At 39.9% G+C, this 16,494-nt stretch overlaps 1 protein-coding gene and 1 long non-coding RNA gene across 4 annotated transcripts in view; one reads left to right on the top strand and one right to left on the bottom strand.

The window, feature by feature from the left end:
• otog (otogelin) overlaps positions 1-16,494 on the top strand; it is an 82,023-nt gene that overhangs the window by 63,456 nt on the left and 2,073 nt on the right. For all 3 annotated transcript variants that reach the window (XM_079662436.1, XM_079662437.1, XM_079662435.1), the window contains exons 52-55: positions 84-188; positions 731-850; positions 1,488-1,533; positions 15,554-15,633. In XM_079662436.1, coding sequence (XP_079518562.1) covers positions 84-188; positions 731-850; positions 1,488-1,533; positions 15,554-15,633 — 351 coding nt within the window. The remainder of the gene's footprint in view (positions 1-83; positions 189-730; positions 851-1,487; positions 1,534-15,553; positions 15,634-16,494) is intronic.
• LOC307027115 lies at positions 4,415-15,629 on the bottom strand. The gene is made up of 2 exons (XR_013804536.1): positions 14,260-15,629; positions 4,415-8,993 (listed from the first exon to the last, which is right to left on the bottom strand). It is a non-coding gene; the product is annotated as an uncharacterized lncRNA (long non-coding RNA).

The raw sequence follows: 16,494 nt of genomic DNA, 5'->3' as shown, positions 1-16,494 counted from the left end.
ACAGTATATTCTCTTATTTTCTTGCTGATTTTCTTTTTTTTTACTTTTCTTTTCATTGTTTCACAAAACGTTGTGTTCTTCAGAATCAGATCTACGTTCCTCCAAAGGACCAGACGACGTGCTGCGGTGTTTGTAAGAATATTTCCTGCATCTACGCACACGAGAACGGCACAACAGTTCTCTATAAGGTAGGAAGTCGACTATTATACAATAATTGTATATTAACAATAAACACTACTTCTGAGTATTTTCTTAAATAATCTGTTATTTAAACCAAGTAACTGAACCAACGTGAGTTCTGTACAAAGGACATATTGGGAACATTTTTACCAGGTCTACTTAATAGCTTTCTTCTGGAGCTTTCAATCGAGTCACAGTCTTGATCAGCAGGTAGTTTCATCAGGCATTATATCGAGACCCAAGACAAGTGCTGAGCAGTATGTGACCACATGTAATACCCTGTACTGTTTAAAACAGGGAATCTCTATGATAACTGTGCAAACTATCTGCTGATAAAACCATAATGTTTTTGAAAGACAATGGTGTATCTTTCAATTTAAAATGAACATTACCACCATTTGTTTTGAACGATGATCTTGTCTCAACAGGTCTTACACAATCCTGAAACGCGGTCTCATTCCTTAGTCGAAGTCACGTTATCTATGATTATTAGTAGTATTTATACTGTACACCTAAGGTAATGTTGTTGATGCTATCGGTGTGTTTTCAGCCAGGGAAGTCCTGGGTATCAAACTGCATGAAGTTCGACTGCACAGATACTCTGTCTGGACCCACGCTGATCTCCTATTCCTTCAGCTGCCCACCTTTCAACGAAACAGAGTGTATGAAGGTCAGCTTGAGGCATCACACACATATACACGAAAGAATGACTGTGATATTAAAATAAAACTGGCAAAACTATATTTTTTACATATTTATTGTGCAATGGGGTAATAAGGAGGGACGAAGAGTGAACGTTCATAGGTCCTTTCAGGCATGCGGGGAGTGAGTGGTAGAGAAACTCCCTCTGGAGGTAACTTTGGGATTTTAGCCTTTGCAGACCATTTACATGCACAAACATATATTAATTTCCTTTCCCTTTATTTGTTCCGATCAAGGCAGATAATTCATACAACATCTGTACACTTAGCGCAGTTTGGACCATGATGTAAAGGAAGAGTGAGAGGTAACTCTTATGCCTGCTCTTTACTAACACACGATATAACAGGAAAACTCAAAAAAGCACAATTGGGCCCTTAACTTAAGCAGGTTTTTGTAGTGTAACTTGAAAGTTGGGTGGGAACCACTGTTCTTAAAGCTTTTTCAGGTGATAAATACACAACACCTCAAATTAGAGTCATCAATGATTTCAGTCAAAGAATATCAACTTTCAAACAACAAACTCTGATAAAAAGGCATAAGGTTTCTCACAGAAAAAAAGTTTTGTCAAATTATTCCTTAACATGTTTACTCTCATCTGCACTCAGATCGGTGGAACGGTCATAAGTTACATGGACGGATGCTGCAAAACATGTGAGTATCTGATCTGAGCATAGCAGCAGTTGTGTAGTTAGTGTAGAGCTGTAGGCTGCAGCTGACACTGAAGAGCGCCTCCACCTGCCGCTCAACATGTTTCCAACATGTTTGCCCTTCAGTTTGTCCATTTCATTCCAGAATATTCAATCACAGTTTCTGAATTGGATCCTAGCTGTAACATTTTGTCTGCTGTTTATTCAGGTTAGTCAATGTCAGTGTGCTTTTCAGTGATTTCGGAAAAAATGGCAATGGATATCTTTTTCAAAGTGCCAAAAGATAGATGTATGAGTCACTGAAAAACATCTGATCAAATGCAAGTGGGTTTGTGGTTTATGTGCTGCAGCTTACCCTCATGTACCAATCCCACCAGGTACTGGATTCTCTCTGTTCCCTTTCCCCGTTAGCCCCCTGACTCCCACAGTTAACAAAAACTGTGAACGAGGTACCAAAACAACAAGGCTTGTCAGTGCTATTGTTGATATTCAACAATGTACTCCCTCCCAAAAAAAAGACATTATGATAAAACACACAGGAAGTCTGACTGCAACCTACCAGAAGCGTCCTCTCAACTGCTGTCTCATTTCAGGGTCTGGGTGAAACAAAAATCTGTAGAATAAAGCCAAAACAGGGTAACAACATGAAAAAAATATATGTTTAAATCAATCATGGTGCAAATGTTGCATTAACCTTGCTTCATGAAGCAGTTACATTCTCAGTATTTGTAGGGATTTACCTTTTTAAAATCTTAAAACAAAGGAATTAAAGGTGATTTATCACCTCAAAAAGGAGGCGAGGACACAATCCTTCATATGGGCCAAAAATGATGGCACACTTGAGAGGACAGTCACAATTAATTATTTACCACCGTCCATCCCTGTGGATCACGTACATGTACGAGAGCTAAACTCTTTCCCGATTTAGCACTGTCTGGGCAGTGCATTGTTGATTGCCAACAATGTACTGTTGGTAGTGGCCCAGTAGTCGGGCTTAGACGTCTGCATGTGTGAGTAGATACTGATGTGGGTTGGTGACGGGGCCTGTGTTTCATGTAACCGCTGTAGAAGATCTGCTAGCTGCTGCACCACGGCTGCTGTGCTGCTCCGCCACCAGGGGGCGCTGTGTGGTAAACTGAGGCTGCTATGTGATGCATCCTTATTGTCAAAGTATCATCAGTGCAAACACTGAAACAAACAATCGACTGTATATTTAACAACGCTAACTTATTCCCCTTATTCTTCGCTGGCTCTAGGCATTTCCACATCACCATATAATGTGTTGATACTTGCGCTTAAAGTATATTTGCTATTACTTTGCATAGCCATCTTTATCAGCCAATACTTGGCAAATAAACAGTTTTTAAGCTTTTGAAGAAGAAGAAGAAGAAGAAGAAGAAGAAGAAGAAGAAGAAGAAGAGGGATGATACCCTCTTTAATTAGACCCTCGTTTCCTTGATTATGCGGGCTAAAATCCTTGATTATGCAATTAAACATGCAGGGTTTTTATGTGATTTTATGCGGTGAAATTGCGGGAAGTTGCGAAATATGCGGAAAGTTGCGAAAAAGAATAGATTTTTTTTAAAATATTGGGCTGTCTTATTTATTCTCTCTCACACACAACCTGCCACTAACGTTAAACCCCTTTCCTATTCAATTAAACACATTCAATGTTTATTTATTGTAAAAGCAATTGGGCTATTTTAAATCACTCTCTCTCTCACACTCTCTCACACTCACACACACACACACACACACACACACACACACACACACACACACACACACACACACACACACACACACACACACACACACACACACACACACACACACACACACACACACACACACACACACACCTCATTCTGTTTTCATTTACTCGTTCGTTATCTGACCAGTTTCAATCTTGTAGGCTACTCACTTCGTTTCTTGTAGCCCTCGAAAGGGTTTTGGAGGTTGATGCCTCGGTGAACGTGAGTTGTTTGGCTTTCTTGTCCGCAGCAGCAGAAAGCATTTTCGAATGTTTGAATGAATCAAAGTGGGTCGTCACCATCGATTTTCTCTAAGACTTATGCTCCAACACACAGTTGCACTGGGTGCAGAATAGTTTCTCCCCACTTTCGTGAAATACATCGGGGTACTGCTTTGCCCGGTCTTTAGCAGAAATGTTCGTCGGTAAATGAGATGGATCAGATTTTTTCATCTTGGTGTTTTCTCTCTCGTGTGAGTTCCACACGTTCACTCTACGGTGTTGTTTACCTTCTGTGATGCGCGAGCTGATGACGTCGCGTCATCATCATCACTACTTCACGCAAGACGAGTTAACTTTTTTTTCTTCTCAACTTTGTGTGGATGCAGTGATTATGTGCCCTTTTGATAAATATGCGGCCTTTTCAAAATCTGCGCCATTTTGCTGATTATGCGGTCAATTCTGCGATCGCAGAATCACGTTTTTCTGGAGGGTCTAAATGTAATGGTCACACATGCAGAGCACACAGCACACAGCAAACCAGTAGCGTAGGCAGAAATGTACTTTAGAACAGGCCTGTATAAAATAGGGTGGGCCAGCTTTTTCCAGGGGGAAAAATGACTTTAAAGTAGGCCTGGCCTATGATAATTATATATAATAATGCCTATTGCCAAGCATCGTTGTAGCATTTCCCGCGAAGACTTGACTGATGATATGAATTCATTGAAATCTCCAATATCAACGTAAGAGCTATAAAGACACAAAAATAACAAATACATTTAGGTTCCATCCGTATTAGAATCACTTTAGCATACTACCAAAAGTTAACTCTAAACAGACAGCAAAGCTACAAAACAGCATATAAACGAATTAGGACCCAACCTACATGTTTATATTATAGTTTTTACCAACCTTGTGCCTCTTCGGGGGGTGCTAAACTTAAACATAAACTTTAAGCTTTACTTTCTCCGTCTTTATATGTAGATTCATCTCCACTCCTTTTCTCCGTCACATTGTTTCCATAGCAACAACAACTTCCTGTCAACAGCTTAAACTCGCCTTCAAAATAAAAGCATCTAAATAACAAGTTAACCTAAATTACATTTAAGACATATTTACAACTGCAACGAAAGTAACAAAACAATGTAATATCCTTTTTGGTTTCACAGAACACAAATTGGGTTATTTACAATCGTTAGGTAACTCTTTTATTGCACTCTTTTACAGCAACAATAGGTTGTAGCATTCAAACCTGCTCATGGACTTGCAGTGGTCCTCGCTTTTTTTACGTCTCTCCAACGAGTTACGCAGGTGCTTCCAGTCTACATATCCATCCCTCGTAAATGCACCTTCAGCTCCTGGGCTGGGGAAATGTCTGCACATTTTACAGAAAAGCGCGTTCCTGCAGGCAGCTCTCTGCCTCTCTCACGTTACTATGGCGCACGCCGGAACCAACAACGAGTTTTTACCGTAAATGAGTTCGGTTCAGAGGATAAAACACATACAACATTAATTCAACTCGATATTTGTTCACTTGAATTTCACTTTGAATGCTTGGATATTCTCAATGGGGGAATACATTTTTTTATAATAATAATAAAAAAAATAAAAAGTACACCGAAGCTTTCTCAAGGTGGGCCAATGAGTAAACTGGGTGGGCCTGGCCCTATGGTGGCTACTCCACTGCAGCAAACACAGTGACATTTTTTCTCTGCTTTTAACCCATCCCAGTACCAGGAGTCTAGTACTAGGAGCAGTGGGCAGCTATTGTACAGCGCCCGGGGAGCAATGGGAGTGGGGCCACTGCCTGTTATTAAGTTACAACAGTTTTTTAGGCAAGAAACTAACTATTTTGATGTGATTCCTTTTTCCAAAAACTTATATTTGAGAATTTCGATGTTTGGAGCTGTGAGGAGCTGTTGGCTGTATGAGATTGCTTTAAAGAAGAAACACGTCAACAATGTATTCCTAAAAACTCTCACGTCCTGAACGGCAGACACAGGTCTGCACTACCCATAAGGTGTTTAATAACTTCAATTTATATTGAGCCAACAATTTGGTGATAGCTAGCTAGGTAGCTAGCTAACATTTCGCGAGCTAGATTGTTATATGGATTGCTAATGTAAGCTAGCTAACTCAGTAGATGACGATTGTTAGATAGCTTTATTTACACATGGATGGATGGATGGATAGATAGATTGATCAATCAATCAATGTTTATTTATATATATAGAGCCCAATATCACAAATGTTACATTTGTCTCCGTGGACCTCACAGTTTGTACAGAATATCAGTATGACAATACGACACCCTCTGTCCTTAGACCCTCACATCGTACAAGGAAAAACGTCCGGAGAAAACCCACAGTTTAAAGGGAAAAATAGGAGAAACCTCAGGGAGAGCAACAGAGGAGGGATCCCTCTACCAGGACGGACAGACGTGCAATAGATGCCATGTGTAAATTGAAAAGATAATACATTTGCAACATAGGTAGTCCAAATGTTTGGAAATGCATGTGTCTATAATAAGAAGATAAATCCACGAGGATATCCATCCAGGACTTATGATCAAGGACCACAGCGACAGGCACAGCCACGACTCAAGATCCAGGGCTCGCAATCCAGGACTCAGGACCACAGCAACAGGATCATCCATGACTTCGGATCCCAGCGTATATAGACACCAAAAAGAAATTTGGGGAAGCTGGGTTAATCAGAACATGAGAGTACACAGCTGATTCCACAAATGTGGAGCTTGATAAGAAAATGCTCTGGCTCCCATTTTACTTTTAGGGACTCTAGGAACAACCATCAACCCTGCATTATTGGAACGCAATGCCCTCTAAGGACAGTAGGGTATAATGAGTTGTTTAAGGTAAGATGGCTCCTGCCCAGTAAGGGCTTTGTAGGCGAGAAGAAGAATTTTAAATTATATCCTGTGTTCTATAGGGAGCCAGTGTAAGGCAGCCAGAACAGGAGTAATGTGGTCCCTTTTCCGAACTCTAGTTAGTATACGAACTGCAGCATTTTGAATCAGCTGAAGCGACTTAACTGACTTCTTGTTACACCCGGATATTAAGTTAGGGAAACTTCTGCAGCAATGGAGAGTCAGGACTCAGAGAGACACAAGGAGAGTTGGAGCTTTGATGTCATACACTGGTGGTTTATTACAAGTATCGGCCGGAGAATTTCACATCACAAGCCACAGCAGCCAGAGGTTCTGACTGCACGGGTGCGTTGCCACATCAATTCTGCCCAGCCTCTCTCTCGATAGACCTTTTTACTAGTTTACAGAGAGTTAGTCAACAGCTGGGAACACTGGAGATATCCCCAACATCTGGAGACACTGAATCAATTGCCTGACTCTTAGGCTCTGTGACCGAGAGTTGACCGGTCATAAAACTGAGAATAAGTGCAGCAGCACATTCTTTAAAGGAGATAACAGACGTCAGGGTTGGTTATTAATGTCGACAGGCGAGAATTATTCCCTCACAGTTCCACTCTTTTTATCATTTATGATAACTTTAAAACATTAGTCTAATAATAATTTGGTCAATACTTAAATCAATAGGCGTCTTCAGATTTGAGTGTGGTCTTACACAACATCAATTACATCAATAACAATCACAAAATAGAATAAGATTGAAACATTCAATCACAATGATTGCTCAGCCAATCATAATAGAAAAATCATCTCTCATTAGTGTTTGGATCATCTTTTGTCAAAAGCACAATAATGAACACACATAAAACACAGATGCATAATAGCAACTTCTATTTTAAAATCATATGTTTTAACATTTAACCATTAGTTAATCTCACTTATCAAACTATAAAATCAAAACCAGCTTACTTCAAGGCAATCACTAGTCAAAAGCATTTTAAACTCAGGATCATAAGAGATCCAGCTAAGGTATACAATTCACAGTTGTGATTTGATCAATCTGTAATCTGCAAAATTGCAGTGTCTTCAATTTAGGATTACATTTAAGGTTACTTCATTACATATTAAATCAAAAGACTATGGCATGATAACATAATTACATCACTTCAACTATCAATTATTATGTCATTTCAAAATCTGAAGGGAAAAATCAAACAATTCTCAAAATGTTTAACAATCTGAAAAGGAAAAGTTAGGCAAATATTCAAAGACTTTTGTAAAAAACCTGGAAAGGAAAGATTAAACATTCTTAAAACTTGAAACATCATTTTAGGTCTGTCTGTGCATGGGTAATACATTGAAGAGTAGTGTTGTTAAGCCTGATTGCTGGACAATTAAGGATGTTAACATTATCATATATATTTTTATATATATTAGAAATATCTTATTATTCAATACCTTATAATCTGAAAATATCAATTAATTAATTTTGTTTAGTTTGAAAGTGTAATCTGATCTGACAAAATATATTTATCACCACTATTTAACACATGTCTGGTCATTGGAAATATAAAAACAATCATTAATTGTACATCTGTAAACATCTGGTCATTCAATTCAAATGTTATCTTTGTACGAGAGCTTGAAGAACATGTCCTCCTGACTCGTTCTCCTCCTCTCTTTATGACAGGTGTGTAAAGGCATCCTGATACTGTAGATTAGTACTGAGGTGCTGATTGGCTCAAACTCGTCTTCATCAGAGCGTCATATTTCAACCCCCCCAATTGCTCTGCTTTTGTGTGGCTCATTCAGTGAGCACTGTTGTTGATCCCCCAGTGAAATGGGCTCATCTGCCTGCATTCATTCTGCTATCTGCTTGAGAGCAGTGCAACTGCGTATTCCAAGTGGCGCATCCAGGTGTCCCCCCCGTGATAGGAGAGGTTAGGAAGACATCAAACTCCTCCAAGAAACAAGGAACCTTGTGTTATAGAAGCCTCTGAAGCCCTCGCTCGTCGTGCAGGGTTGTTTGCCAGAGCCCACCGAGCAGAATGGTGAAGAGAGGAACCCATCTGACTGACCCAAGGGTTGGTGCTGGTGTGACAGGGAGGCTTCCAAGCGTTCAAAGCAGATGTCAAGCTTTCAGTTCATGGCTCGGTGGGGGGAGCAGACCCATGTGAGACAGTATCAACGGCTGTAATGTTCAGTTGGAGGAGTTTCATTCTCTCTGGGAGCAGGAAATGGTGTCCATTCTCGGACCAGACCATTAATGTCATGTAGAGCAGCCATAGCATCGCCGTGACTGCACTCAGCCGGACTGTAGCAGGGCAGAACTGGGTGACTTTTAGTGAAGCCGTCCAAGGCCATAGACAAAATGGAACCACGTACTAACAAAAGGGACACAAGGTCATCGATGTCTCTCTTTACCATTGGCCTCATTGTAAAACAAATTAGTGGGAAAAATGTGGAACACTAATCCATCATCATGTGAAATTCAGAGTTAATTTCAATAATTACTCATGGGTTGAAGTCACATTAACATTAGAACTAAAGTCAGTCAAAATTGGATGTGCACGGATCAGAATCTAATCAATGCACCATCTTCCCAGCTCTGTAATGAAAAGGACAACAAGATTAGGTACATTACAGGAGCGTTAAAACACCCAAACATGCACACGTATCTTATTCTAGTAGAGATTAGAGGACAGGTCTAATGTTGTGAACAAAATTATCAAGTCTAAGTGTCATTTATTTTATCTTATGTACCACATTTAATTTAATTATTAATCTCGAATTACCAATAACTCTAAAGAAGGCAACAATTTACAATGTGGATAGGGTGAATACTCATCCAAAGTGTGTGTGTGTGTGTGTGTGTGTGTGTGTGTGTGTGTGTGTGTGTGTGTGTGTGTGTGTGTGTGTGTGTGTGTGTGTGTGTGTGTGTGTGTGTGTGTGTGTGTGTGTGTGTGTGTGTGTGTGTGTGTGTGTGTGTGTGTGTGTGTGTGTGTGTGTGTGTGTGTGTGTGTGTGTGTGTGTGTGTGTGTGTGTGTGTGTGTGTGTGTGTGTGTGTGTAGGCCTGTCACGATAATTAATTGTGTTGGACGATAAATCTTTCTGGAAATTATTGCGATAAACGATAATATTGTCGGCACCGTTATAAGACCATTTTAGACATAATGATAATATATAATAATAATTCAAGTACATCCTTTCAAACATAACTTTTTATTGAACAGTCAACATTGTAAATGAAATGTGAAATAATATTAAAATATATAAATGATATATAATAAATAAAACAAATTAATTAAATTATAATAAATTAATTAAATCACACGCAACCAAAACAATAAATTAATTAGAGTCAGGCTGGAAAACAGAGCTCTCTCTCTCATATATATATATATATAAATAAATAAATAAATAAATAAATATGAGCACACATTATCTCACAAGCAAAAAAAACCTCCTTAAAACAACAGTGAAGTGTACAGTCCACTGTCAAAGACCCAGATGCCTCAACAGGCCATATCCAAATCTGTTTTTCTAAGTTTTCGAGCAAGGAACACCAACATGTTTGCATTGTCGGGCGGGGGCTCTCCATCTCCAGCTGCCGTGTTTGCTCCCAGCTGGGAAAATGGAATGGAGTGGTTGTGTTTTAGGTGGTTTAAAATGCGTGTTATTGCCTGCTTTTGTCGCTACCTTTTTTAAACCAATGCGACACACCGCCCGGCTCATTTAAGTCCGTAGGTTCGCCTCGTTGATTTGGTTTGAATCCAAAATACTGCCACACCGGAGAATCGAGATGTGTAGTCAGGTTTTGTAACCAATTCCATTTCACTTTAAATTCCCCGCGAGTAAGTCACACGTTGTCTCCCGCTTGTCGCTATATTATTAATTTGGCTGCTACGCTGCTGCACGTGCACGCGGAGTGTCCTGACCTGGCTGTGTGTCAGCCCCGCCCCTCACAGCACACCTAGTAGCCACAGCGCTCCAGGCTAAAATGCTGGTCACATCTTTATGTAAACGGCAATTTATCGAGCTCAGAAAAGTTATCGAGTCCATTTTTATTTATCGTACGATAAGTCAATTTATCGATTATCGCGACAGGCCTATGTGTGTGTGTGTGTGTGTGTGTGTGTGTGTGTGTGTGTGTGTGTGTGTGTGTGTGTGTGTGTGTGTGTGTGTGTGTGTGTGTGTGTGTGTGTGTGTGTGTGTGTGTGTGTGTGTGTGTGTGTGTGTGTGTGTGTGTGTGTGTGTGTGTGTGTGTGTGTGTGTGTGTGTGTGTGTGTGCAGCTTGTCTGCCCAAGGTTTAAAACATGTGGGACAGCAGGGAGAATGTTATGAGAAACAATTTGTAGCTTAGACTGAACTCGATGGAAAATAGACTGCAACATTTTAAATAAATCAAAACACTTGTACATTAATTAAATACATTTGTCATTTAGCTTGAGCTGGGTTCAATACTTTCTTTATGGTATTTAAATTGGGCCCAAGTAGAACCCCTATGGATCTGGCTTGCAACACAAAGTGATACTGATCTCTGTCTGTTAGGATTTGGAAGTCTCATGATTTATTGTGTGGGCCTGTGAAGGAGAGGCCCCTGGAAAACAACATCTATCTTTGAACTGCAATTACTTATCTTAAAGAGATTGCAACATTATACTCCTTAAAAAAATTGCTCAATTCATTTAACCCATTTATTATGCACACAATAAAAACCTCAACAAATATATTGATCATGGCTTAACCAGCGACCTTTACTCTTTTGTTCATAAGCTCGGTTTCAGAAAATGTGTCAGTAGTTTAACAACTATTAGAATTTTAGTAATGTCTATGTAGACCAATTGGTTGATACGAGAAATAATTTGAAACAGTTTAATAAAGAATGTTAAACTATATTTAAAACTGTAATTGAACTTCAACTTATATTAATTATCTGATTCCAGTGGCCAGTTGGAATAGATAATCAACAAAGTTTCCATTTTGCATCAACAGCGCAAAATGTTTCAATAATAATTAGTATTATGTCTGAGTCTAGTTCTGTCTTATCTGCTTTGTTTTGGAATGTGTTCAATACATTACGTTTTTTGTATTCATTATAACCATACAATACATAGATTAAGAATAAATGAAACAAATAATACAACATTGACCTAATTGAGCAGACAGATATTTTTGCAATCCTGATCTCCTCAGGCAGGTCTTTACGGCCAGCAGTGATGCCTCTGAGGGTCTCGGGGCGCAGGACGGGGCATAGGGTTTATACATGGTCACAAAGATATCTTAACATACCAGCAATACAATTTAAAATGTATTCTTAAAGCAATATCATCTTATTTTCTTCTTACACCTACAGCGCACACCCTGAACAGTGTGCTTCTTGTTTACATTTTCCTCTGCACACTCAGATGCAGGACATAAAAAACACTTTATTTTCATTTAGCAGCACATTTACACTACCAGAATTTTGCTTTACATCTTTATATTATTTGTTTTTCTCAAGTCATTTACTTTTGGTGAGATAACTAAAGTTTAGTTCATTTTACCCTGGCTATGGACTGATTCATTATTAGTTGTTACAAAACATACACAAGACGGTGGGTTGACAAACCAATATAGACCCCCCATACTAACAATCAGACAAACAAACATGAACTCGCAATAAACACCAGCGCGGCAGCAAAGTCCATCAAGCTCAATTTAGTCCAAATTAAGAAGTTTCAGAGGGGGTAGGGAATTATATAGTGGGGCACCTTGACTCGCGCATCCACCCTTGTATACAAGTCCTAGATCGTGCCTGAAGACCGTCCAAGAGCAATAACTAGCTTATCCTCTTGCGACACCACTACTCTATTCTAGTGGCGCTGTGAACCCCCAACCAGGAGAACATAGACTTTTTTCCGCTACCCTTTCTCTCCAACAACAGTACAGTTAACTGTAGTCCTACACGACCAGCCTATAAACCCGCAATTGAGTTCATCACAAGATGAAAAACAGTTTTGTTCTACACTTGCTTGCCACTGCCCACCCGTGATCAATTAGCCTATCATTTTATGTATGCACCCCGGACCGGCACCAGTTCCTCCAGCAATGTAGGGAACGCTCCTCCAGCAATGTAGGGAACGCTCCTCCAGCAATGTAGGGAACGCTCCTCCAGCAATGTAGGGAACGCTCCTCCAGCAAGGTAGGGAACGCTCCTCCAGCAAGGTAGGGAACACTCCTCCAGCAATGTAGGGAACGGTCCTCCAGCAAGGCAGGGAACGCTCCTCCAGCAATGTAGGGAACACTCCTCCAGCAAGGTAGGGAACGCTCCTCCAGCAAGGTAGGGAACACTCCTCCAGCAATGTAGGGAACACTCCTCCAGCAAGGTAGGGAACGCTCCTCCAGCAATGTAGGGAACACTCCTCCAGCAAGGTAGGGAACGCTCCTCCAGCAATGTATGGAACACTCCTCCAGCAAGGTAGGGAACGCTCCTCCAGCAAGGTAGGGAACGCTCCTCCAGCAAGGTAGGGAACACTCCTCCAGCAATGTAGGGAACACTCCTCCAGCAATGTAGGGAACGCTCCTCCAGCAAGGTAGGGAACTGTGGCGCATTGGGTGATGCACGCACCTTGCGCTGCCCCGGCCTTACCAGCACGTAGAAGACGGTCACAAGCAACGTGTGCTTTTAGACCATCTCGTTTTTAATAGAGACGGCGGTGGTGTGGGTTAAAGATATAGACAAAAAGCTGTGACTTTCTACCTCTTAGCTGCACTGCCCCAGCCACCGAAAAACGGGGGGATATTTACACACACACACCCGCGGCTGCTGCTGGAGCCGTGTTCATAGAGGCGATGGGAGGAATATCTCTGGCTGCTTATTTTGAACTGCTTGTGTTGGCCGCTGAAACCCCCAGAATTCGGCGATTTGTCCAATACAAATCTTTACATTGCTTTCCAGAGGTGGGAGTAAGTCCTACATGTGCAAGTCATGAGCAAGTCTCAAGTCTTGACCTACAAGTATCAAGCAATTCCCAAGTCACTGTGGTGAGAGTCAAGCAAGTCAAGTCATTGCTCAGGTCAAGCAAGTCAATTCAAGTCATACGAAGTTCTGATGAATAAGCCCAGTTTCCGCATTTAAATCAGTTAAAAGACAGTGGTTATGAAAATGGATTCAACCCACACTATGATCTTCATTACATACACAGTTAATCATTTTAAATCTAATTTAGACCGATGACAATCATATTAGATTCATATTAACCCCAGAACTGTAGACAATATAGCTAGGACTCAAAAAGTCTGTTCAAAAAGGCAGAATTCCAGGTAAGAAAATCGCATTTGCCATTACACATATTTAATTTAAATGTCTGTTAACACTAGAACCGCCAACAGCGTCAGCACCTACATAGATATCATTTTCAAACCATTTAATTTATTCCTCTTCATAATTTCCTTATAAACTAAGCAGGACGATTTAAAACTCACTTAATTGGGTTTTAGAAATGGCTTCAGTGGCATCATAACAGATCAAAAAGTTCAGATTCATTTTAGAATAAATCAAGGAATGATGCACTTCTACAAACAAAAACAACATAATTAAAACATTTAAACAAACTACTAAAAGTAGATGAACTACATTATTCAAAAGTTTCCAGTAACTTCTGATAATAACACAGGGGAAATAAACGAGGCATCTCTTTTCCTCTCTCTCTCCTGACAGCCCGTCAGTATCAGGGTTAGTCAAAATGAATCCCTTGGCGGTTCGAGTGTTCATTTACCCCGTTTTGTCTTCTCTTTGCAATGCTTAATCGATTTGAAACCAAGTCTAACATAGCTTAAACTTAACGTTAGCTTTCTAGCTAAAACAACAACACAGTCACGTCGTAGCCTACCTTTCTCTGTGTTTTTTTTTGTAGTGACGAATGAAGTTGGATGTTGTGGTGGTCCTGTCACTGATCTTTATGCTGCAGACCCTGCATACCGCTGTTCTCTTCTTATTACCGTCATCGACTAAATAATCCTTGAATCCAAATGTAACTATTTTTGGAGTAAATCTAGCCGCTGCCATGTTAACTGACACTCCTGCCGTCTAGTGGGTTGCCAGGTTTGCGCGCATGGCGTTATAATCACGTTTTTCGAAAAAACTAAACGTAATATCCCACTACAAAAACAAACGCAAATATTTAATTTTAAACAATCAAGTCCTTTCAAGTCATCTGTCTCAAGCTTAAGTCAAGTCTCAAGTCATGAATACCAAGTCCAAGTCAAGTCTTTTATCAATGTTAGTCAAGCAAGTCTCATGTAAAAAAATATGCGACTCGAGTCAAGTCATGTGACTCGAGTCCCCACCTCTGCCATATACACCACAAGACACTACAGAGTTATTACAAAAAAATGTCCTCATTCAAGATTTTCGGATTTGTCATCCTGCCACTCAATGCTGGTAAGGCTAAACCGGAAGAACTAAGATATAAGCGTTTAACCAGAAATAGGGAAAGGGGCGGGGCTACATTGGGCGAATTGATGAGCCAAATGGAAGTTACTTTCAATTTAAAGTTGTAACAAAAAAGACAAAATGACACACAGCTGTGTTTTTTTATGCTCAAAAAACGGTAGGCCTATAATTCATTTAATTTATCTACACATTTCTAAAGATTTATGAAAATATTGTGTGTGTGTGTGTGTGTGTGTGTGTGTGTGTGTGTGTGTGTGTGTGTGTGTGTGTGTGTGTGTGTGTGTGTGTGTGTGTGTGTGTGTGTGTGTGTGTGTGTGTGTGTGTGTGTGTGTGTGTGTGTGTGTGTGTGTGTGTGTGTGTGTGTGTGTGTGTGTGTGTGTGTGTGTGTGTGTGTACACGGTAAATGATCTAACCATCACTTTATATTTATTTTTTCGACATTTGAGTTTGTTCTAATTTCAAAGAAGCTTAAATTAGTCTTTACTCACTGATTGGGAAACATTCTCCTTCGTTGCTTTCATGAAGCTCAATGGATTTATTTAGGTCATAGCAAACTTACCCATCCACTAAAACAGCTTGACAGCTTGTGCATGATCCTTTTTCATCTCTGACCTTCTCCTCTCCTTCCTGGTGTTTTGCTGTGTCTCTACATGCAGCAGTTCGAATGATTAGTTTTGGGTATCACATGTCAATTTTATTTCAACCGATTTGGTTTGTTGTCATTTTAACAGGCAAAGAAGATGGGAAGTCGTGTCAGAAGGTGACGGTGAGGATGACAATTAGGAAAAACGACTGTCGCAGTAACAGGCCTGTAAGCTATGAGACTTTTGTGATGTGTTGCTAATTGTGTTAGCAGAAAAATAAATGTCTAAATGTAAAATCCAGTAGCAATATTCAAACACAGTTAAAGAAAATAAGTGAGGGAGGGCAGTATATCATCTGCATACTGTATGCGCTGAACTTGAAATGATGTGGAAGTCACAAAATGCAAACTGTCCTTTATATTCTTCTATCAGTGTAGTTTGACAGCATTTTGAAATGTTGAATTAATACTTTTTTAAAAATCAGTTTATTTTCATTGAAAATGTATGGCCATGGGTTATAGTTGGTTTTATAAATTATAAAATAAATTAAAGCTGAAAGCAGTGATGAACTGGCTCTCGCACAAAATTACGTATTGCATGGAGTTTGATGCACTGAAAAGCAACCCATCCCATAAGAAATGTCTAACTTAGGCTTCCTTTGATAACTGCATTGTTTGTTAAAAAAATATCAGATGAACAAAATATGTTTAAAACATTTATCGTGTCCTGTGTGTGTGCCACCAAATCAACCACATGTGGCATGTGTCAACTGGTCACCCTACCTTTGGTGTCCACTATGAGGTGCTAACCCATGCTTAAAAATCTATTGAACTTAGGTGTAAACAGCTGTTTGCACAGAAACTTTGTCCAGTACTAACGTTAACTTTCTAGAAAAATGGTCCCCCCTTTTGTCTGAAACTAACTTTTTAGAAACAAAATAAATGTATCAGTTTACAAAGATCATCACTGCTAAAGCCATCAAGCAGCATGGGTGCCCGGGCCATTATTAATAGAGCTCATAAATCACTGTCACTGACAAGTTTAATGTTCTCTCCTGCTCATGGAAAGTTCACTTATTTTTGTATTTC

This window comes from Notothenia rossii, assembly GCF_949606895.1.
Source record: "Notothenia rossii genome assembly, chromosome: 2".
Taxonomy (NCBI): Eukaryota; Metazoa; Chordata; class Actinopteri; order Perciformes; family Nototheniidae; genus Notothenia; species Notothenia rossii.
This window is presented reverse-complemented; position numbering and strand designations above follow the sequence as displayed.